This window comes from Trichoplax adhaerens, genomic scaffold, assembly GCF_000150275.1.
Source record: "Trichoplax adhaerens TRIADscaffold_6 genomic scaffold, whole genome shotgun sequence".
In the NCBI taxonomy this organism is placed as follows: Eukaryota; Metazoa; Placozoa; class Uniplacotomia; order Trichoplacea; family Trichoplacidae; genus Trichoplax; species Trichoplax adhaerens.
This window is the reverse complement of record NW_002060948.1, coordinates 4,448,336-4,473,260: the sequence shown is the minus strand read 5'-3', so window position 1 is coordinate 4,473,260 and position 24,925 is coordinate 4,448,336. Positions and strand designations below refer to the sequence as shown.

Sequence of the window (24,925 nt, the reverse complement as noted above, 5' to 3'; positions counted from 1 at the left end):
AGGAAGATTTCTGCATTGGAGTATCATTTCGACATAATTTATGTGGGAAGTATAAAACAATAGTAGACTTTATGCTACAAATCCAAAATATGTTAAGACAATATCAATCACAATCAGTTCATGACCAAGGCCAATCCATCTTATTAAAATTGAGCAGAAATACCCAATTCCTGCACTCTACTGCTTAGTATGCTATCGTGCTGAAATACTATATAACTTATAACAGCTGATTGACGGTCATGCACACTGTACAAGAAATATAGGAAAATTCTTCATTAGGTTTTTTTACTATTATTACTTTACTTTGAGGTTATTAATATAAGGAAAGCTTTCTTTGTTATAAATTTTGCCACTAGCTCTCACAATATTATCAATACTTATAAGCAAGATATTTTACACCCAAACTTTGATTACGCCATCTTGAGCCCCACTAATCATTAGTCCTTGAAGACCTTTCACTACGGTCAGTTGATTGATAGTATCGTGATGCCCAATAAATGGGGCCTCCGGACCGCGGCGTGGCGCATCTTCTTGAGTGTTTTCTTTTCGCTTAATCTCCTTTTCGATAATTACTTCAGTACCATCGATTGCACGGCTTCTATTTATAAATACAGATAATAAATAATTACAGATGCAGTTTTATGCTTGCATTTACAAGTATATAGTCGGTCCACATAATAACATAAGGATACAGCAACATAGTAATGTTAGAAAGGTACTACCAACCGATATTGAAACTCTGATGAATCAGTTGTTTCTGTTGCTGAGCCAACCACAACATAGGATGATCCACAACTTTCAGTATCCCAATATCTAATTCGGCGATCAGTACCAGCGGTTAAAATAAAGCGGTCATCAGGAGGTCCAGGGTATACAGCTAATACGCTTTCAGGTGAACTCTGTAAAGTGTTCAACCATTTAGAAAACATACTTTCTATCATAGCATATCTCATACATATTTCCGAATCTGAGATAATACCTGCGTAGTTGACATCGGAGGAGCGGAACTAGCCCACAGCATCTTTCTTCTGGCACCTGTTTCGACATCCCACATGGAAACTTCGTTATTTCCCTGCATCGAAGATACTACCCATGACTGCTCCTTAGGATTCGGAGTTAAACATTTCACACACGCACCTGCAACACAAAGAATGATATTATAATATTTAAAATTAATTATCGAGTTTTGAAAGGCCATAAAATAATTTCGTGCCTGATGGGTGCTTTATAGTAGCGATGGGTATTTGAAATCTTAAATCCCAACAAACATGAGCACCAGTACTAGATCCAACCGCTAGCCAGCATTGGAGCCTGTCAATAGTATACGCAGTCGACAATCCTAATTATAAACATAATGAAATGATAAAAATTACGGATCAAGTAAGTTATTTATGCTTTCTTAACGTCTTAAGCATGAAAAATAGGCACCATTTTTAAGATCATTCTGTAGCTTCCATGCCATTCGATGAGGCATTCTCGAGTCCCAACCACAAATGCAGCCGTGGGTAGTAACGTAGGAAAGGACAGCTTGAGAACCTATTTTAATTTTAAAATGAAGGCAAAATTTATTAATATTACTGTACTTCTTGCCTAATAATACTATGCCATTACGGTGGTATATGTGCTTAATTTATGATGAATGTTTTAGATACATTTACTAGTCGTTGCAATTACCCGAATCGAAATATTGCAAGTCTATGATGGAACCCTCTTTAGGATCCAGTGTAATGGTATTCGTTACAGTTGGTTGTGTTGAGCCTTCTCCAAGTCTATCGTAGAAGAATATCTTTAGAAGACTTAAGTGGGCATTAGACTTACAAAGATTATCTCTAGAAAATAATACCTAACAATCCTAAGCACTCCATTATCAGTTGCACACGCCAGCGCTGACGATTGCTGGCAAAATTCCACACTAGTAACACGCGAACCTGTGAGCATGAATCATGTTAATGATTATTTACTAACAATAGCATCAATACGATTGCGTTAGAGTTCAGCTTAGGGCTTTCAATATCTTCTTACCTTGAAAAGCATACGTTACATTAGCTTTTAACATAGTAGTCCGACCCTCCATCCGTTTTGCTTCCCATAGCTTTACGGTGCCGTCGCTCGAACCAGACGCAAACAATTTAGAATCTTCCGATGTTGCAATTCTGCAACATGAAATCGATACTTTAGCTTACATAACAACCAAATAAAAATAGACAATATCAACTATAATACTTTGTAATAGCTCCGCGATGTTCTCGGATATGGGCTATCAACTCTCCCTTTGGCTTCCATCTGTAGTCAAGACACAAGACGTAGCAAATAAGCATAAATGATCCACCGGTATCAGTAAAAAATTGTACAAAATAGGGCAGCCACATATCATAGTAGAATGTTACCCCGCTGGAGTTGGTACTTTCTCCCAATCTACGATTCCAACTTGTTTAGCTTTTAGTCCTATAACAGTATAGACAATATAACATTACTAAGAGGTTCAAAACGCCAATAAAGCCATAATATTTCCTACCAAGAGCGTGTCTTTCAATTTTTTTCATAAAAAGTTGAGAAACTTCGGCTTTGCAAGTATTTATACCTAATTTTTCCATGTAATTTAACAACATATCAGAGGTTTCCGTACAATCAATTTTCGAAACAACTAGTTGCTCTAGTATCTAATGCTACTTTAGGGCTATACAGATTATAACCTTTTTTTGATCCATACTTTTGCAATCCGCGGTCGCTGCATAGTAAAGAATAGTGAGGCAAGTGCTACTCTCAGTATAAGAAAATATTCTAAATATCGACTTACGCAGCTAAAGACGAGGTAGAATTCTTCGCAGAACGCTAATTTATTAAGAAGAACTGATTAGAAGTTAAATTATAGCTTTATAAAGTAAAAAAGCAATGATTATGCTGTTAACCAGTTGGGATTGCTTTTCACTAATACTGCCTTTTCTATCGGAGGAAGATTTAATCTGTTCACTTGGTAAATTACTCAATAGCGATTTACTGGAATTCTTTTTAGAAGGTAGATGATCAATCTTCTGAGTAGATCCAAACATATGCTTCCATTCAGCATTCTGTAATAATTAATTTTATTTTAACCATCATCAGTGTGAATACGTACACGCTCATAGCGATATCACTAATAGAAATTATACCATAGTATTAGAATTTCCAACATCTGCTGACGACTTGCGACGACTGCTCTTCCTTGTACGAAAGATTACAAATATTAAAGACGTAATATAAACATATAATATACATAGGGATAAAGAAGTATATCATTACTTTGAATCCTCATTCGAAATTTCCACAGCCGGTGACAAATTTAAAGAGCGAGATTTCGTTTTAGTTAAAGCGATTAATTCTAGATGTTCTGGTGATCCATATTCACTGGTATGTGAGGTATCCATGCTATTCAACAGCAAATATGAACGTTATCTTACTTAAATAACAAGAGGTAGATATCTATACCTACCTCGATTTTGCATGATGGATTCGTAGCAAGATTTCCTTCATACACTAAAAATAAAGTGGAAAATATTTAACTTTTGTTCTGTTAAACAATCAAAGAGTAATCCATAAATTGGAGCGCCCTTAATAACAACAATCTAATAGAAAATGGCTTACCAATAATTTTTCTTCATCTTCCACCTTAAAGCCTAAAGATACAAGCTTTCGAAACATCTAAAGCATTAGACAGATAAAAGATCTTTTACAACGTTGGCATAATTAACTACTCCATTTATGATTAATTTACAGATTGCATCGTATCTCCATCATAATTTGCAATTCGATTAGGATCTCCTTTCCGCTTTTCTAAACTGTAAAGTTAAGGCACATTTAGTAGTATTACCACCCCATTCGTACAAGAATCGTAATTGTATAGCATTAATGGCTGTCATAATATATACCTTTCAATAATAGAATTAATGGTAGCCAATTTAATAACATAATCATAAACAGGTCTATTCAGCGGTGCTTTAAGTAGACTTAACAAAATGACCTAATAAGGGCACACAAAAGGAGCTTGCTTATATTACATCCGAAAAGCATAACAGCTGTTTCTGCCAGAATGCTTGCCTCATCATCTATTTGAATAATTGGGCTTTTAAGATAAGGTTGCAAAAGTGGTATGAGTTTACAATGCAAGTCAGATAAGCTATAAATTTTCGCTAGTGCCAAAATATAACCGACCACGCGGTGGCGAATCCAATTATTCTACATGTACAATGTTTAATTAAGAAATTCGTTACGATTTAGCAATGAATTATATAAAAAGCATTGTGCAGTTGATAAAACGGCATGTAGTTAATTAATTCGGTATCTTCATTCACACTTACAGGATGATACAGAAAAGGAATTACTTCTTTGGTTACATCATCTACTACATTACCATCAAGTAGCCCTGTAACCGATCATGAACAAAATAGCATGAGACAACTAGCGACAATAAAATTTATCTTTTAAATCATGTGTTAATCCCTACTTAAATTGACTACATCTGTCAATGCTTCAAGTGCCTTGCATATCACGAATTCCTCAGGATCACTAAGCCCCTACAATTGGAACCCCGTTATATAGTGCAGCGTTACATTTAGCCATATGTTAGTACATCGATAGCAATCATGACAATACCTGTTGGAGTAATGGTCTTAGCATGGAAAGACTTTGCCAGCCTACATACCCCGCGACACCAATTATGCTATCGTAAAATGTTCCTCGCATCTGCCAATCCGACTAATAGGAAATTATAATTGATTAATTTAAAAATACAACGGTGCTTTGCAAATGAACATTACCTTGTCGTTCAGAAACGTTATCATATGGGACAATAAAACATCGCTTGCTGATAAAGAGAAAAGCAAGTAATTATATGTAGTCAATTTAGGTTAATACAGAAATCGGCCGTTTAATAGAGTGAGCTTATAGACCTTTCTGTCTTCCGAAAAATAAACACAATTTTGAAATGCCATTTTCGAGAATTGCTCTTTTGACAACATTTTCCTATCGTAGACAATATTAACCGATGAAACTAACGTTAATTCGCTTGCGTATTATTTTAACTATATATAGAACCGTATGGACATCTAGCTAAGCATGCTTCTCTTACAGTGTCACTTAACAACAGAACCGTTTTCTTTTGGATTAAGTCCTGAAGTGCTTGCAACTCGATATCGTAGCTTGTCTAATAAAATCAAATAGATTTTATCCAACTTAGCCTACTTACAACATAGCGTATTTGCAAGAAATTTTATCACATAAGCATTTACTGCTGTAACTATATCAACCTGAAAGTTTAAGGTAGAGTCTTTCACAAAGATGCTTTCGTCAGAATACTGCTTCATATGAGAAACTTCTAGGAATCTAGAAGTGAAGAATAAAATCAATGTAAAGTTAGTGAGTGCCCCATAAACTTTTGGGCAATTCAATCACCACTACCTGAGAGCAGTTTCCGCTAATTTGGCGATATTTTCTGCGTAAGCAACTCTTACAAATACATCTTTGTCGTTCGTAGCCTACAAGGTAAATTTCATTTATACATGTATGGTAGACGATTTACAGATCAATATCGGAACACTTACCAGGCTGTGTAAAATATATTCCAAGAAAATATTAACATCACTAAAAATAATATCAAAGATAGAATTTGAATTTAGATTAATATAAATCTTTAGTCTAACGAATTATTAAAAATTACCTTTTAGGGACATATTTAACATTGCTTAAGCATTTAGTAAGAGTTCTAATAGCGGCGGCTTTAGCTCGTGGCTGTGAATCGGTAAGCAACTCCACCTGAAAGTAAAGATCATTATATTCTATGTTACTTAAAATTATTATTTATTCTACAATTCAAGGTTAATGTTACAGCATGAATTACGCTACCAGATATGGAACTAGCCGATCCAGTACTACTTCATCAGATACATATTGGGCCAGGAGTTGAATCATTTCGATAGCATTCAGTTTTGAATTTAAATACTAACAGAGAGTCATAAATCATAGTAGCATTTAGATTTTCAATCGAATCCTTACAATATACTTCTAGCAGCAGTATATTACCTGCAAATCTCGGATACAGGATGTTAGTAGAGGAAGAATGAGTACTAAAAATTCTGTCGGGAATGAAATGTCATAATATCGTTACTGGATCTGGATCAGAGTACATATATTAATTATGTTACGTCATAGCAACGATCGGACAAACCATTAATATAATTATCCGTGGAAGTTAGCTCTTTAATTATGCGATTCATATCCTCCTTAAGCCTATAGGTAACATCGTATAATAATATTTTTACCATATTGTTTGCAAGTACATGATACATACAAGCGAGAACATACTTTGCAATTTTTTCGTCGGAAGTTAGGAAAGGTCTTTGCCCATAGGATTCCATATAATAATACAGAAAATCATAAAATACATCCGGAAAGGAATGACCTAAAAAACATTTTTAGCATGTTAAACCTTGTTCCAATAGCAAATTTTCTCAGTTTTATTGATAATTATAATTGAACTGATGATAGACCTCTCCATTTATTTAGATACTCCTCAGCAGAGTAACGCTTCATGGGATCTTTCTGGATCATATGTAATATCAGTTCCTGAAATATTAATTTATAAATGTAGTATATTATCTCATTATGTATACCAACATATCGTCATCATAACAATAAAATATAAAGGTGGTATACGCGTATCAGTGTCTAACCGTCTTTATGTAACAATATTATACCTGAATCGATCTATCGTCTATTTTGGATAAGACATCTTCTGGTAAACATTCACCCTGCCTGTATGCTAGTAATTGAGATAGATCGAATAACTGATGACCTTCCGTGAACAATTCAGCTAAAACACAGCTATTGAAAGAAATTGCCATACAATTAGTTATAATTTCTTCTGTTGGAGTTAATGTTATGATATATAAAATATGATGTATAAATTTCTTTAAAAAAATTTTATAACCGTTGAATTATAAATTTACTTACCCAACGGAAAAGATGTCCATAGCAGCTGTTAGTTTATTATAATCCATGGTCTCCGTCACTGTGTTTGCCTTGCTGGCAGCTTCCGTACCAGCAGATTGTGAATTTTCTGCTAATCTAGCAAATAAAGTGCTGTCCAGAAATCTTTCACATGCGATGTAGCAACTTCTTCTTCTTGAAGTATCGAAAAAGTATGAAAAGTCTGCAGGATTATCCTAAGAGGCAGAAAAAGTGTGTAAGACTTTAAAATGTCGATATAAATAATGGATATAAAGTAAATTTACTATTTACTAGTAGCTTACCTCGGGGAGATATACTGGCTTATAACAGGCAAAATCAGTTAGCATAACCCTACAACAAGTAAACCAAGATTGTTAAGCTTGTATACCTAAGTACTTACTTTGCAGACAACTAGTAATAATAATGAAGGTTTTATTTTGCGTTAGTACCAATTCCAACTAGTAACCATAACATTTTCAGTTTTGATGTCACCATGCTGAATCTGAGTGGTAAGATTTTAAAATTAAAGTTATCTGAATGGATGATAACAACACCTATTTAAAACTGTATTTAACAAAATATGAGTTATAGGGTAATTGAACATAAATTGGCTTACATTCCTGCTGTGCATTTGTTTAACTGCTGTTAACAGTTGAAAAGCTATCCATTTCTTTTCAATATCGCTTAAGAATGGCCTGGTACTGAGATAACGATAAGGGTGCGAATAAGTAAATTAAGAAACTTTACTATTTAAAATTTCGCATTTTGGTATACCTTATTCTATCGTAAAGCGTATATTTCATATATTGCCTGATCAGGAATGCAGCTCTGTCTGATATCTAAAAAAAGATTATAAATAAAATCCAGGTCTAATGTGAACCATAATATTATCATACGAAATCGGAAACAGATATTCTACAATTATAAGTAAACAAATTTTTCAATTTACCATAGTTCGTTGGAACGGCAAGAGACTAGCACAACCATTTAATTTTCCTCGAGTTTCTATAAGGTAGTTTCCATAGTAAATATATTATTACTTAATGCAAAATGTATTTATCATCTTGCATAATAGCAGTCAGATTAGATCACGAAACAGTTTTAATACTTATTCTATCATACGATATGAGAAAGTTGCTTCACGACTGGTCTAATTTGAAATATAGCATCAAGTGATATTACTCATTCATACCGTGCACTTTATCTTGAAAAAACTTCATGGGTAGTTGAGCATCCGGTAAAGCAAAGACTTTTACTACCGTGAGGCCACCCCTTTGTTTATAAAATGAAAAGAGCTATTACTGATATATAGTCGCAATAATAAAATCATACATACCTAGCTCAGTATCAGTTAATTTCCAAGATATCTCGATATGTCATCGAGGCGAATAAATTTTATCAATATTTAACATAGCTCTAATTATCTTTCGGGGAATTAGCTTCATTGTCAAAGATTATCATTAACTTTCCACATGGAATAACAAGCCTAACTTAAGTAATTAGGTATCTTGGAAACAGTCTTACATTGGCATAACATCATACTCTACTCAAGTAATACTAGCTCTAATATAGTTAGTGACAAAAACTAGATTGAAATCAAATTAAAAAAATCGAACTTGGTATTACATGTATATTTAACGTTACACATAGCGATATTATAATAACGAAATATACTAATGGTTTATGTTTAAAATTATCCTATGGATCATCTTCTGAGTCAAGCTATACAAATAAGCTATCTATGTGCAGTATTCTACACTTGTATACAGTCATAACGTTAGCCGTTTAAAGAGGGATGCAGGAATGTAGCCCACTTACTTATATCTTGCTTTAGCCACCTTGAAGAATCTAGTGCTGCCCAAGCTATAAGTAAAAGTCAAGTAAATCCAAAAACATACAACAGTTTAGTTATTTTAAATGTCGATAAAACTTGGGTTTATTTTACAGCCATAGATACTGTATCCAATACATACAACATAATCTGTAAATGAATGCATCGTACTTCTCTAATATATTATTTTAATAAGGGATATCTGATCAATGTAACAGATACAGAATCACTTCTGCTGTTGCGTATTTTAGTAAGCGATAATTATGCAGTAGGTATACCATGCTTTACGACTATATTCATTCATTAGAGGAGTATCGGAATTGTACGGCAATCAAATCAGCAATGCTGCACGTGATATTGCGATAAGCCGTAATTAAGAGCAAGGATCATTACATACTTGTACAATTTCAGATTGGTTACTGTCAATATACGAGTGATTATGAAGAAATAGTACAATTTGTAGTTTGATTTGAGTCACAACAACGAAAGTAAAGACAGTAACACTGATACACTCTAACACTGTAGTTGATTGTATATCAAAATAGCAGTAGAATTAGTCAAGCAAAACTAGATACGGTATAACACACCAATGTTAATATCAGTTATTCTTACTGTCTAATTCTTAGCTATTGATAAATACAAGTTTCCAATCCTACTGATTTTAAGACATACCACGTCGATAAAAGCGAATGTCTCAATTACATCAACGTATTCAGACGGGTATTTCTTGAAATTAAGACGTTACTGGACATTAAACTAAAGCTTTATGTTCAATTGTATTTAAGTATACAGAACGAATGTGATACCAAGTTGTACAGTAGATCGTGTTATTCGTCTTTTATAACTACAGTATATATATATATATATATATATATAACATTGATATACTCGTAGTAGACGATACCAAAGTGGCTTCGGAATCTGTTTTTGACTAAATCAATGAGTAGACGGATAGAATACCTAGCTGAAGATTACCTCTATCAGACAATTTCTAACTTCTATTTTATAGATTTATATCAATACAACACTTGACTGGCACTTGCTATTGATTGCATCCGATTTATTCACAGAAGTAATCTATTTTAGCCCTGTTTGTCTAGCTTGTACTATTAGTCAGTCGAGATTACTGTATAGCCATCAAGAATGACCACCATTGCGATTTGTCTAATGTTACCTTTTTTCATAATGATATTGCGGTAGGTCGGATAGATAGTGATCGACAGAAAGTATCTGGGATGGTGCCAAACTAGACAATTGATTGCCCATGTCGGCTTGAAAGTCCTATAATCAATTATGGTGGATTCCTTGTGTCATAGATAGGAAAAGAGACTTGAAGACCAAGGTAAAATTGAGCAAAATGTCAGGATGACCACTATGCTTGACTTGACTTAATGTGACGTAAGGCGCAGAATATTATTCCACAGTAATCGCTTCAGCCTTACTGTACAATGAGTGTATATGCTATGTACAGTACAGTACTGTATCCTTCAGCCTCACTATGCTCTTGTACTGTATACAGTACTGCACAGTACAGTACAGTAGCTTCAGTACTGCAGTACGTACAGTACTGTATGTTTCAGCCTACAGTACAGTATGTTTCAGCCCACAGTACAGTACGTACAGTACAGTGTACTGTACAGTGTACAGTATGGTGACTATGGCCAGTGTCAGGACTTCTTCCCGTCATATTTGTAGTCCTTGCTGGTGCTGTACTAGATTTAGTATACTAAATACAGTAGGTATAAATGAAAATCTCTGGTACAGACCTTACCAAACAATCACCAGCGCAGTATGTCACTGCTTGGATTTCATCATTATTTGCTAGCCAGATGCTAACTGTTTAACTGTGCTACTCAGTGACTTTATTTTTAAAGAGAAAATTCTTGTAGGGATTGGCTGACAACTACAGTACTGTACAGTGTACAGTACTGTACTCACTCACTTTGATCCAGTACCAGACCAAGTTGTATTGTACAGTACTGTACTGTACAGTACAACAGCTTGTAACAAATGTGTACTGTACTGTACAGTACTGTACTGTATACTGTACAATGTACAGTACGCTTGTGCACAATGTAAAGTACTGTACACTGTACTGTACACAGGGTAACGCTCATGTACAATGTAAAGTACTGTAAACTGTACGCTCATGCACAATGTACAGTAAAATACAGTACTGTACAGTACACTTTATTGGACTGTACAGTACTGTACTGCACTGTACAGTACAGTCTACAGTACAGTACAGTCAGTCACTGTCACCACGGTACTGTGACGGTACGGTGGACCATAGAGGTTTACTGTACAGTACTGTACCTAGACGACTAGACCTGAGAACGATCCGGTTCGGACCGGTTCATCTATACAGTAGACAGTGGGTAGTGGCTGAAGTGCTGATTTAGGCCTCCTGACAGATAGAAACATTCGCTGAATACTAATTTCTTGTAATTGCATTATGACGTGCAGAGTGTTCGCGACAACATACTACTGCATAGTCATTAGTCAGTCATAGCACTTCCTTGAGGTTAAATGAACATCCTGACGGCGGCCTAAGCCGGTCCTTTCCGACAACGTTATCACCAAGCATTTGGTGGAAAGATCAAGACGACCTGGGAGAATTTTGCTCTCTAGTATCATTGCAATCGTATACTTGCGAGGAAATGACCGTATTACCTAGAATTACTTCCAACAATGACCTAGAGCATGATTAAAATATTAGGATATTAAGGTAGGAATGAAGAATCGTATTTTGCATGGTATGATTGTAGAATACTCTCATACGAGTATACCTGCTGTCAATGAATTGAAAATATATTCTTATTCATGATTGATAGATTGATATGCGATACTATAGAGAAAGATCAGCCAATGAAGAATTTTGAACTTTGGTATACTTTGCATTAGAACATAATCTGATACTCTACAATTTCATAGAGTAAATTCTCCAAATCACTTTCCTTCAACAAAGATAGGCAATTAGGCGATAATTCATACCAATAACTACGACTGTCCATGTAATATAAGGTGCAATGACACATTTAATAGGCAGAAACAATCAATATGCTTCTTCGATTGCCAAATCTCATAAATAATGTAAATACACGTATCTCTCGAAGGACACTTGGCGTATACTTTCAGCCCAGTTTATATCAACTGAAAGGGCATCTCTGTAATACCATCTCGTATGTCTGCATTCGATATTTACGTTCTTCTTTGGTTTACCGGCAGTCTCATTACGAGCTATTAGGAATCTCTGAATTTGCCAATCAGGAACAAATCAAAGCGGCTTATTTTAAGAAATCTAGGGATTGCCATCCGGATTGGCATCCACGTGATAAAGTAAAACATGATACTTTCGTAAAGTTAAATGAAGCATATACCACTCTGCTTGATCCAACGACTCGTAAAGATTATGATTTTAAGTTGCATAGTACGCCTGATCATTACATCACCTCTTATCCACCCCATTACTGGCGTAACAATTTCCAAGGGTATAATAGCCAACAATCCTATGCTAAGCCTCCAAAAATATTCAAAACGAAAAATTACATTGTAGTTTTGTGGCTATGTGGAATATCTCTAGTCGGTGTAATTATACATTATTTCATAGCCACTGTAGGCGGAGAGATCATTAGGAAAAGAAAAGAAGACAACAATAATCGAATCGTCGCATTGCATAAAGAGATTACTGACACTGCACGCAAAAACGGGCCTCATAAACAATTACAACTATTCTTAGAACAACATCGTCAGGATGCAATTATTCGTAAAGATGCTGAAGCAGAGAAAATGGCTGTGTCCCTTTTAGAAAAAGTAAAACGAGAAAAAACATTAAAGAAAGATCAAGACCAATAACAGTCTTGCAAAGTATTTTTACTGTCACTGTAACGAGTGTTAATTGTATTCTTGCTTACTAAATCAATTTAGCCCCTTGTTAGGAGCTGCGATGTGGTTATTGCAGAAATCTTTCACGCAGCTACTTCAAGAACTTAGTGCTCTTGATATTTAAAAAAAATAGATATAATGTGGATTCAAGATCAGAGATTTATAACTACGTTACACTTATATGAAATCAAAATTAAAACTGATTCCACACCTAGATATTCATTATTCTCAACTTCCCGTAATTGAACGTAATCGCTTAAAATTTTGTCAGCTTGTAATAGTAGGAGCTCATTTTTATGCAATCCTTTTTAATCTATATGGAAGATGATTTTATTTTGCGGTACTGTATATTCATCACTACTTATCGAATGAATTTCTAATATTGTGCCAAAAAACGGTGTAAGATTTTGTAAACACAAGAATAGATTGCTATCTTATTGCTTGTCTTCTTTAAGGAGCAACTATCAACATAAGAAATATGTAAATCAATATTGAGCTCTCGTTGTGCTTACACAAATATGAGTTATTGTACTGTGGCCAACTACTAATTTAAGAAAAACTGATCGATGTTGAGTATTTAATATGCTTCATTTTTACTGTAAAACGTCTTTCTGGATTATGATTGTTATTAAGGATAGGACACAAGTAATGTACTTGTAATAGCATAGCTAACTTAATTGGTTATAAGTAACGCTTTGATGTGAAAAGCTTGAACGCCAGTCAGTGTACGCACAGCTGTCTTAAAGATACATATATCTAACATAACGGTAAATCTTTGCTAGATAGTATAACCAGCTGTGAACCTGAAGAAAAAGATTCAAAGTATTATCATTATATTGTAACGAAAATATATTCACCTGTCACTAAATTCGCTGAAAGGCTATATTATAAGCATGCTTTTTCATAAATGATAAATTAAAACAAAATCAAGATCTTTTACTATTGTCATTTCGAATAAGCTTATCGTGATAATTTGTCACACAGATTGTAACATGTGGTCGACCTAAATGCAAACATTGTTATGTTTTATAAGCGTAATTCTACTTTGTATTGGAGGTGATTTTCAATGATTTAATACTTCAGGATACTTGGTAATTCCGATAGTGCAATGATCTGTTAAATTACAACATTCATACAAGATGGAAAGCGCTATATAAACATGTTATCATTCATTCTTAAAAATTAGCAGGATACGGGCATAATTATACCATATTTCAATAATTGATGTTAAGAAGTTACAATTTTTTATACACCGGTCGCTATGGTGTCTTGCAATATTGTGAATGGGGTTCATTTCGCTAAACTGTAAATAATTCTCGTCTTAGAAATGAATGTTACTTAACTATAATTGCATATGTGTAGGTACTAGATGCGAGACTACAGCTAAGTATGCCTCAATTTTTGTATGGCCAAAGTATCGGCTGTCTATACAAACAGGATTAACTAAGTCAGATTGCTTCCTCAAATAATTTTTAGTAAGTTATTTTTACACTTTAAAATCATGCCAATCTAACTAAAGAATTACATATGCGAATAATTGCTTACACTTCAACTGGAATAGTTTGCGGTAACTGTTCAATGCTTGCGTGCTAAGTTTACACGAAATGTATTCCGTTCAGTTGTGATTGATTAAAACCATCTAATTTTTACTTGAATATAAAAGTTTGTAAATTTTTCAAGAATTTATTGATCTCATTTTAGTCTATTAATATTTGCAAGATGACATCATTACAATAGTAGATATTCAAATGCAAAAGTGTCATTTTAAGCTTTTATAAATACAGTAACAAATACGTACTGTATTAGTTACATTTATAGCAGGTACATTTATTATAATTGATAACGTAATAAATCAAATGGAAACATAAAATCTATAGTTGATACAAATATCATACATGTAGCCGATATCGTTATTCATACATTATACTGTATCACAGTATTAGATATATAATAGCAGATGGTAAAATTACTATTTCTAAGATATAAGAAATCAGTATAAAAATCACCTGTAAAGTAATAATAATAATATACGCCTATAATCAATACCGCATTTAAATGCAGTATTTCTCTTTCATTAGTATGTACGAATATTCTATCTAGAGGTGCCATTGATGAATTAATCTGAGATTTTATTCAAGTTCCTTTTGCAGACGTTAGGAAAACTTATTTAGACGCGGTTGATGTAACCCAAACTTGAATGTATAGTTCTATATGATGCAATAGGTAATAAAATCTATTCAATCAACTTAAAAATAAAATCCTACTAGTATTTCAGTCTACTGTTTCAATTTAACGCAACTGGCATTAGTTCTCACTGTGCGTGCATGATTTAAATCTCATATTTACTGTATATGCAATAATAAGATTAAAGCAATACAGTGAAATAAATCACGACCAAGGAAAGTACGATGTTGTATTATATACGAAATACGATTACAATTTAACGTTCGGTAGAGTATCTTGGCTTGGTTTCTTTTGTTGGTCTTCTTTCAACTTTAACAACTCCTGCTTCCAACCAAGTAAATCTGCAAGTTTCAAGCAACCATCATCACAACTTCCTTTCCAAAATATATCTTTCCGATTGGAATTCCATCCAAGAAGGTGCTTAACCATTCCACCAATTTGACTAGGTGATCGACTAAACATACCATGATCTTGGCCAGTTTCTTCTAAATTGATCAACAAGCGTGGAGCATGCTCTGGAACGTGTTCAACTAACGATGCAAACGGTTCGACTTTCAACGAAGTTCCCATTATAATCAGTAAGTCACAATTTGGGAAATCAGCAGATCGCATAGTAAAGAATTTATTTGGCAGCTGTTCACCATAAAGGACAACATCGGGCTTTATTACGCCCTGACATTTATCACAACGTGGTACGGTAATATCTGGAGTTTTTAATAATTGTTGTTTCAACCATTCCAAAGTATACTTGGTATGGCATTCCGAAGTTGTACAATGTGCGGTGTACATAGTACCATGAGCGGTGACCACTTTATCTTCGGATAAACCGGCTGCTAAATCTAATCCATCAACATTTTGTGTATAATGTCGCAAGAGTAAATTCTTATCAGCTAATAACTTTAAGAAATAATGAGCTATGGTAGGTTTATAATCTGTTTCAGTCATTCCACGAGACATTTCATAAAATACAGATGGATTTTCGTGAAAATAATCGATACTAAACACCAATTCCGGGCTTGTCACTTGATATTTTTGCATCACTTTGGTAAATAATCCAATATCAGGTGATCGAAAATCGGGAATACCAGCTGCAGTTGATAAGCCAGCTCCAGTCATAACAATGATATTTTTACATTCTTTCGACTTAATCAATTGGGCAATAGATTCAAGATTGTCCTCCTTCGTCGACTTTGAGTTATCATCACCTTCTTGGGATAAATATAATTTTCCTAAGCTATCCTCAACGCTTTCCTGGTTCGCCATCATACTACTATGGTAGAATTGTTCTTATCGCTTGTTAGAATTAATTAACCTTAATCAACAAAACAGTACATACAGTACAGTATACTATACAGTACAGTACACTGTAGAGTCTATATACTGTACTGTACAGTATACAGTACAGTACAGTACAGTACTGTAGACCGGCATTACGACTTGACTTGTAAAATGGTTGGAGCGACCGTACGTGGAACAGCGACTGATAGTTTGTATTAGAAGCTTGAAAGAAATAGAATTATTCAATAGTACGATAAAAAGTAATCAAAATATCAAGAGCCAATTGCTCAAGGTTGTACAGATCTGTCTACATGGAATTCGAGCCAAATTTAAAGTCCATTTCTTCACAATTGAAAGACATATTTAAGGCAACGCTGAACGTCTTTCAACCATTGTAGAGGGCTTGCCACGCCCCTGTAGCAGTGGTTTACAGTACTGTATACCGTACCACTAGTGGATAGGAAATTCTATTCGCGCAGTGTACAGATGGAGGGTACAGACATACAGTACAGTGTACAGTGTACAGTACAACGCATTAAACTGTACGGTACTGTAGCATTTGACCACTGTGCACAATGAATGTACTGTACTGTAGCAATTGTAGCGGTATCTGGCCAACCAGCTTGCTCTCTGTACTGTCGGTTACAATCTCTTCCGCTGCACCGAAGCTCAAGGCAAACTACTGCAGCGAATTCCTTTCGGCATTCTTTTCCACATTTTGGAACAAGTGGACTGCATAACATGTAAATTACTTAGGGCAAAACTTCACTTAAAATGTCCGTAGATAGCCAAAGGAACGCAGTAGAAGATATCGAAGATTTAATCTCCAAAGAGGAATCGTATTCTGTTGATGTAAGATCAAAAATATCAAGAAATAATGTGAAATTGCGATCGCGTCCATCTAAACGGCAAGGTAAGAGCGATTCCAATGTTGAGGTGGATGAAAAAGCTGTTGGAGACAGTATCATCCCTGGAACACAAGGTATCTACATCCGTACTTGGGGATGTTCACATAACAAATCTGATGGTGAATATATGGCCGGTCAATTGAGCAGTTATGGATATAAAATCACTGGTAGGATATTGAGATAGTTGTATGCATGCTGAGGTCATATCGATAAACTAGAATACGCGTACGTACTATAATCTACGCGTATAAACATATGTATAGCACTAATATTCCGAAGTACATATTCTAATGTTTACTTGTTTAGTTAGCAAATATTACACATTGAATAGATAGTAGATGTATAATTCACTGACGTACCAAATCGATAGGGAAGTTTGCTGTCAATTTTGTATCTTATAGTGATGAACGAGGTGCCAAGGAGCATCTTGCATCTACGTAGTTCCTTCTCGTTAAATACAGTAGAAGTACAGTACGTACAATATCACTTCTTGTAATCTTGATTCTGAGGGTAATTGATATCTTCCAAATATTAATCTTCTCCTTGCTAACGTTGTCTGATGTTTACCACTTTCGTTTGCACTTGCATGGTATTATTGAAATATTCGTACGCAGAAATACCAGAAGAAGCTGATTTATGGTTGTTGAATAGCTGCGCTGTCAAAAATCCAGCTGAAGACAGCTTTTATAATGATATTCGTAAGGCGAAGGAGTTAAAAAAGTATCTGGTTTTGGCCGGTTGTGTTCCTCAAGGTCAAAAAAGGCACCCCTTAATGGATGGTATAAGTGTAGTAGGGGTAAACATGCACTATTTGAATTTGTATACGACAATTTCTTTGCTACGCAAACCTATTATACCTTTTACTAATAACGTATGCAGTACCTTAAAAGATTTTTACATTGACATACGTGTAACTGACCATAACCAAATTAGGTTCAACAAATTGACCGCGTAGTTGAAGTAGTTGAAGAAACATTGAAAGGTACTGTATATTTATCTTCATTAATTTTACTTCCTGCGTCTGTAATGGCATTGAATAGGACAATCTAGAAATCATTTCGAAATGATTGATTTATATTGACTTAACAGATCGTCAATGATAATTTCATAATATTATATCTCAAATCCCATTGATATTACTTTTCATCGAATAGGGCATTCAGTTAGATTATTTGGACAGAAAAGAAAGAATGGAAAAAAATTGGGTGGTGCACCTTTGAATCTACCTAAAATTCGAAAAAATCCACTGGTAGAGATCATTGCTATAAATACAGGGTAAGTAAGATACCTTCATTTACGTGAAATTTAAAGAAACATCGAATCATCTGCTCGCATTAATATGGTGCAATAATTATCGTATAAGATCATAAAATCATTTCTTAGGATATTACTCCTGATCAAATTTACAGATGCCTTAATGCATGCACTTATTGCAAGACAAAACATGCAAGGGGAGATTTGGGAAGCTATCCCATCGAGGATATAGTCGAAAGAGCAAAAACTGCCTTCAATGGTAGCGTAGAATTAACTAAGCAAATTTTAGGAAGACCAATGAGCTATTGTTTTAGTTATAACATTGTCAATAGCTACATTCTCATAAAACATCGCTCTAAAATTGCAGAAGGAGTTGCTGAAATATGGATAACTAGCGAAGATACAGGCGCTTATGGAATTGATATCGGCGTCTCGTTACCGGATTTACTATGGCAGTTGGTCAAAGTCATACCTGACGGTGCTATGTTAAGAATTGGAATGACCAATCCACCCTATATCCTTGAACATCTAGAAGTAATATTATCGACGTAATTTGTACAGTATATCTGCATCCTTCGGTTAATTGATTAGCTAAGCTTCTACGCTCACATTTCTATTTCACAGGAAATGGCTAAGATATTATCTCATCCTCGTGTATACTCATTCCTTCACGTACCTGTCCAAGCAGGGTCGGACAAAGTTCTATACGATATGCGTCGGGAATATACTGTTACTGATTTTGAGAAGGTTGTGAATTATTTAAGTGACAAGTAAGGCCTCCCACCATAGATTTATATTTGCTACACATTATATTACGATACCGTTTTTATATCAATACTCAATGACTATAAGATTAATAATTATCCTGTTTACATTAATGTAGAGTACCTGGTATTACTATTGCAACTGACATAATTTGTGGATTTCCGACTGAAGAGAAAGATGTAGGCTTTTAGTTTATACATTTGGATGCAAATTTTCATGTTATGCATTCTTTTTCTAATGAAGTTACCTTTTATTACGTTTTAGGATTTTGCGAAAACCTTACGTTTGATTGAACGTCACAAGTTTCCAAGTGTATTTATCAATCAATTTTATCCCCGACCTGGTACACCCGCAGCAAAAATGAAACGTATACCGACGGAAGAAGTCAAGAATAGGTCTCGTGAATTAACGCAGTTATTCAAGTCTTACCGTCCGTACGATCACAAGGTTTCATTGGATGTTATTCATTTATTTCAGACACAAAATATAAAGCTATTACGGATATTTTCGAATGACACCAATATGTGCGTTTTTTTCTATTAAATTTGCAGCTAGGAGAGAGACAAAGAATTCTAATAACGGAATTATCTCACGATGGTAATCATTTCGTCGGTCATAATAAATTTTATGATCAAGTAAGTTTACGCATTTCATTACCTCTATGTAATCTGTCTAAGTTAAACATTTTAACTATTTTATTCCAATTCCACGGATGTAGTACTTTATTCATTAAAAGTCTTAAAATTCGAAAAATAGTATTCATTACTTCATAATTTATAACCTTCAGGTGTTAGTTCCTATGGATATGGATCTACTAGGCAAAACGGTCGAGGTGGATATTATAGAAACTGGAAAGCATTACTTAATGGGGAGGGTAGTTCGTGAAACACTTGTAAATATGCCACGCCTATCGCTTACTTCGAAAGAATTTGCTGCAAAAGATGCCAACAGTACAGTAAGTAATATATGTATATTGTGATAATTTTATTGTAATTGGAAAAGTTAGATAGTTCAGACTGTTCATATTCGCTAATCTACATAGGCTACTTTAAATATAGCTAAATAATTTTTATCTCTAATCCTAGCGAAATAGCGTTCTAGTGCTGATATCATACGGCTATTCTACAGTAAATTAATCGTATAAATTATACACGCTAGAACTCAACTCAGTCCGAAAAGGTTAAGGCAAAATCTAAGTCGAAGGATTCCGTTCCTGGTTCTTCCATTGTCTATGTTCTCATAGTTATCGCAGCACTTGGCTGCTACGATTTTTTATCCCATATGTATAAATGGTGGTATAGGGATTAAATTGAGTGGCAAGAGTCTTATTTTGCTATTATTGAATGCTTTAAAAAATTATGTAGTGGATTATTTGGCTCAGATGTAATACAATAACATTGCATACGTAAATGAATAATGATGACCACCTTTCAATCCAATTTTGAGAGCAAATTTTTTAATGAAACATTGTCCTTCTGTAACATTTACTCGATAACTGAATTTTATTGTGGTCCTATCTGTATACCAATACCATATTGAATTTTTTTAGCTGTATTCCATATATTGCATCCAAGAATTATTTAAAAAGATTCCAAAGTAAAATCAGCTTCGATAAAATTTTTGAAAAAGTTACAGGTATGTATACGCCTAGGTGTATAATGGAGCTATATAAGAATTCTGGATGACTATCATTCAAACAATAAATCCTACACCAAATAAAATTTAACACAGAAAATCTGTAACGGGCCTTATTTGTTTAAAAAATGCGATTATTTGCGAGACAATTTTAAATAAAATATCACAAAACTAAAATTAGGTTCTATATGATACACATTAACCAAAATACAACTTCGATTTCAATCTGAAGTCATTCATTTGCCCATTTAGATTTTAAAATAACAATACGCGTTTGAAAATTAAATGTAGAAGTAAAAGACCTAAACGTTATTCTTAGTAAATGCTTGAGCCCCAATGAATACTTACAGTATAAGTTGAAAGTATTCCCAATTTGGTATGGAATGAAATTGGATTAATTAACACTATACTAGTGAATGGCCGAATATCTTATAATCTAAATTTTGTTGTAAGAGTACAGTCATTGATAATTTTAATGACCTTTTATGAAAGTCACCCTTAAAATGAGTCCAACATACTTAAACGGGATATGTAATACTTTCGAAAATCTAACGTAGATTAAAGATATCCGCCCTTCACGTCTCATGTATCGCATTATTATTAAGGTTAACTAATTATTTACACCGCATCCTCTTCGGACATAAGAAGAGGATTAACGTACTCGAACCCATCAAATTCAGACTGATCAATTTTCTCCAGGATAAATCTGACAAAACAGAAACAAAGCATTAAAGAGTAGCATTCAAATATTTTAATGAATTAAAATGAACGAATTCTAACTCAAGCATTAGAATTTAACTGAATGTCTATCGCGATAATTATCTATATACTACTGTAGAATATGGCTGCAACATATACTGGTATATTTATACAAAGTTTAAAACTAGTATAAGTTACTAACGGATCATCCGGAGTAAAATCGGTGGGTTCACTTGTAAATTGTGGATCGAAATGTGACAGATCCTGGAAATTTTCGACTTGAGGGATATAAGGAGGAGGAATTTGACGGGCTTCAAGCTAGTCAAATACAAATACAATAATAGATGGTTAAAATTTAATTCTGGTGTACTTATATAAGAATTACCGATGCTTCTGAAATAATCTATAAGGTAAAGCTAATATCACAAATTTAACAGTTGATATAATACTAAAAGTTGCTTAAAACACCTATTTGAGGTATTAAGGACTTAATCATATACATATATTGTTTTCAGATTGCATGATTAAGTGAGTCAGCTTTATAAGACAAAATTCGAGGCTGCCGTTCGTAGAATGGTATTAATAATATTACCTCTTCCCAATCAATTTGGCGGAAGAAAACATGAGACTGGATATCAGTAAATCCTGTTTCTGGATGGCAACCTAATCTTTCTTCATGCGCCTAGACATATAGAAAGTTCTTAAACGTTTTCACATGTGCTGGGGTTCATTGAAATATATGATTAGAAATTAATTTGAAGACGTCAATTTTACCTTATTTAAAAATCCTTTCAAAACAGATGCCGCCTTGACCGATAAAGATCTAGGAATGCGGATTGTCTTTTCGAGGATGACTAAAATTTAAAGCAGAAAAAATCGTTTTAATGTGCTATAGGTTCATAATTATAATTTACATAGTATGGAAGTCTTGTTAGTCTCAAGAACTCTTTGATTTATATTAAGCTGTGTGTATTTCTGGTATACAGATCCACTAAATCTCTTTATCACTTAATGATATTTTTCGGTAATGTTAGAATTAGTATTCACCTTGAAACAAATAATCTTCCGAGTTACTTTGCTCCGCATCTGGATTACCAGCGACATCAAATGGGGATCTTCCAGCCAACATTTCAAACATAAGTACTCCTAAAGCCCACCAATCCACAGAATAGGCTGCAAAAATATTCCTAAATTATACTTTCGTTTTGATTTATTTATACATATCGTAATGACCGGTACATGACTAATTTTGGAGACAAGGGTCAAGCAAACTCTATAGTAGGAATATTTATTATATACAGTGTACTATTAAATTTACTTACAGTAATCTTGGCCTCTTAATATTTCTGGCGCAATATAATTTGGCGTACCACAAAATGTACCTGTAGTATCGCCCGGCCCAAGGCCTTCCTAAAAGGATTGAATTAAATTGAAGTAATAATATCAGTATAAAACTTCATACGAGCTAGTAATCTTCTAAATGTGATAGCAAATAGATCTTATTACAGAATTTTAGAGTTCAGAAGATTAATTCGCGTTACCTTACACATTCCATAGTCGGTTAATTTTATATGACCAGTAGAGTCAAGTAATACATTATCCAATTTCAAATCTCGATAAATGATACCTTTGTGATTAGAAATGAATTTTAAAGATACCTCTCCGTTACATAAATTTCATAGAAGGTTTATAACATATAAATAAAGTTGAAATTATTAACATTAGACCACATTATTGTATAAAAAATAAATATCCTGTCAACAGCTTTGCCTATGTGAACATTTTGTATTACTACTATAACTTAGATCCTTTATCTATAAATGAGTTTCTTGTTAAATTTATCAAGCTAAGATGTTTATTTGTCTAACCTCTAGCGTGCAAGAAATGTAATCCCAAGCAAATTTCACCCGCATAAAACCTTTATAGATCCAAGGCACGAGATAAAACGATAATGTTACTATAAATTTTCAAATTGTAGCTTTGTGTATTTCTGAATTAAACAAATTATTATGTTTATAACATCTAAATTACTACCTAGCATGATCTTCAGGTAATCTTCTTTGACGTTGCATATGGTACATTAGATCACCACCATTTACGAATTCAATAATGAAAAATAATCTGAAATTTCACCAGAAGTACGTCAGTATATCATTACCAAATTTAATTCCGTACCCACATACGCATTATGAATTGTGACATAGTTTTCACTATTATTCTTATATGCTATATAATACTAGATAGGAATACGAAATAATGTTAACGCTTCTATAAATGGTTATAATTGTTTCGTTTTAAGTGGACTATAAAAATAAACATAGATGATAAAATTGGACTAGTGTTATCACTTAAATTTTTAAACAGGCTTATTCAGAGAAATACAAAAATTGAATATACTTATATAAAGAAAAGAATTTTGTAAATATAGATGTTTCAAAAATTCTTAAACACAAATAATTAAAATAATTGTGGAATATGAAAAATTTTTTTTATCCTGATAGAACAGTAAATCTATCGTAAGTAACTTTTTCTAATAACCTGCTGTTAGTTTGAAAGCATGAATGCAATCCCACTAAAAATGGATGATTTGACGCAATCTCAAATACGTGCTTTTCAGTTTGTACCCAATCAATATCCTAGTAAATAATTTATTGGAAAATTACATGGAACACCTTAAATCGTACCATACATTGGATATCATCGCTGAAGGAAAAAACTACGCATTAGATTCCAGTTGGGAATGTTACCTCCTCATCATTAATAATCTCTTTTTTAATAACTTTCATAGCATAAATGGCTTTTGTTTTCTTATATTGAACCTACAAGAAATATGGTTTCATATCAGTGAAGTCAGATTTTAATATTAGAAATTAGAACTAAAGAGAACACAAAATAGTGCATAATATTAGGTTTAGAAGTAAAGAGAAAATACGGTTATCACAAATTAGTAAATTTTTTAGTACTTAAAAGTAGTTAGTGATAAATAACAAGGATAAAAATATACTACCATAAGAACTTTAGCATAACTTCCTCGACCAATAACTTTAAATAAATTGAAGTCCTCTAAAGAAACTTGTCCTTCTTGAGGTGTAGGTTCCTATGAATATTTCATTACATCAAATATAAAGTTAGTTTATTCCATATTGAATGTAAATATAATGATAAATATTCAGCTAAGTAACTCTTTTACCACTTTCGAGGCAGGCCCCTTTAATTCTGGCTTCGGTTTAGGTTTGGATGCTCTCCTTGGTTCCTTTGGCTTATCCGTCACTGCTGCTTTCAATAAATGGTTTATTAACTTCAATTTAACCCAATAACAAATTAACAAAATGACCTACCAGGTCCGTCAGCATTATCCATTCGCCTCCTTCCTGGGCCCTCTTTATCATCTTTCTATTACAATGTGATTGCCAAGTAATAATAAATTTTACGATAATGAAGCAGCTATTGTATGCAGTAATCCTTTTTAAGATATTAATATATATTTCGACTAGTAGTCAAAATA

At 33.7% G+C, this 24,925-nt stretch overlaps 5 protein-coding genes across 5 annotated transcripts; 2 read left to right on the top strand and 3 right to left on the bottom strand.

Annotated features, from left to right (window-relative positions):
* Positions 1-393: 393 nt before the first annotated feature.
* On the bottom strand, positions 394-10,078 carry TRIADDRAFT_57612 (uncharacterized protein; the record flags this gene model as incomplete). Its single annotated transcript, XM_002113400.1, has 39 exons — positions 394-598; positions 727-899; positions 980-1,137; positions 1,429-1,536; positions 1,675-1,769; positions 1,844-1,928; positions 2,023-2,153; positions 2,224-2,283; positions 2,388-2,445; positions 2,694-2,728; positions 2,798-2,832; positions 2,910-3,068; positions 3,150-3,201; positions 3,280-3,405; positions 3,470-3,513; positions 3,622-3,678; positions 4,335-4,399; positions 4,481-4,550; positions 4,630-4,731; positions 4,794-4,840; positions 4,926-4,998; positions 5,105-5,179; positions 5,283-5,358; positions 5,434-5,510; positions 5,577-5,616; positions 5,693-5,787; positions 6,055-6,107; positions 6,200-6,261; positions 6,337-6,433; positions 6,522-6,597; positions 6,729-6,855; positions 6,985-7,196; positions 7,284-7,332; positions 7,431-7,483; positions 7,598-7,682; positions 7,756-7,820; positions 7,931-7,986; positions 8,174-8,253; positions 9,987-10,078. 39 exons carry the CDS (start codon positions 10,076-10,078, stop codon positions 394-396), a joined length of 3,408 nt encoding a protein of 1,135 aa, XP_002113436.1.
* A 1,962-nt stretch (positions 10,079-12,040) lies between these two features.
* Positions 12,041-12,559, top strand: TRIADDRAFT_16598 (uncharacterized protein; the record flags this gene model as incomplete). The annotated part of the gene is made up of 1 exon (XM_002113780.1): positions 12,041-12,559. A coding segment is annotated over one exon (519 nt), but the record flags the coding sequence as incomplete, so codon positions are not given.
* A 2,571-nt stretch (positions 12,560-15,130) lies between these two features.
* TRIADDRAFT_26603 (uncharacterized protein) lies at positions 15,131-16,144 on the bottom strand (the record flags this gene model as incomplete). The annotated part of the gene is made up of 1 exon (XM_002113399.1): positions 15,131-16,144. One exon carries the CDS (start codon positions 16,142-16,144, stop codon positions 15,131-15,133), a length of 1,014 nt encoding a protein of 337 aa, XP_002113435.1.
* A 789-nt stretch (positions 16,145-16,933) lies between these two features.
* On the top strand, positions 16,934-20,065 carry TRIADDRAFT_26388 (uncharacterized protein; the record flags this gene model as incomplete). The annotated part of the gene is made up of 11 exons (XM_002113779.1): positions 16,934-17,234; positions 17,682-17,863; positions 18,001-18,049; positions 18,222-18,342; positions 18,477-18,580; positions 18,689-18,855; positions 18,946-19,091; positions 19,205-19,265; positions 19,351-19,533; positions 19,638-19,721; positions 19,874-20,065. The coding sequence occupies 11 exons, from the start codon at positions 16,934-16,936 to the stop codon at positions 20,063-20,065; spliced, it is 1,590 nt and encodes a 529-aa protein (XP_002113815.1).
* Positions 20,066-21,339: 1,274 nt separating this feature from the next.
* TRIADDRAFT_57608 (uncharacterized protein) lies at positions 21,340-24,809 on the bottom strand (the record flags this gene model as incomplete). The annotated part of the gene is made up of 14 exons (XM_002113398.1): positions 21,340-21,427; positions 21,623-21,738; positions 22,013-22,102; positions 22,195-22,274; positions 22,468-22,593; positions 22,743-22,830; positions 22,962-23,047; positions 23,289-23,338; positions 23,455-23,541; positions 23,959-24,056; positions 24,168-24,239; positions 24,428-24,517; positions 24,611-24,718; positions 24,759-24,809. The coding sequence occupies 14 exons, from the start codon at positions 24,807-24,809 to the stop codon at positions 21,340-21,342; spliced, it is 1,230 nt and encodes a 409-aa protein (XP_002113434.1).
* Between the last annotated feature and the right edge of the window lie 116 nt (positions 24,810-24,925).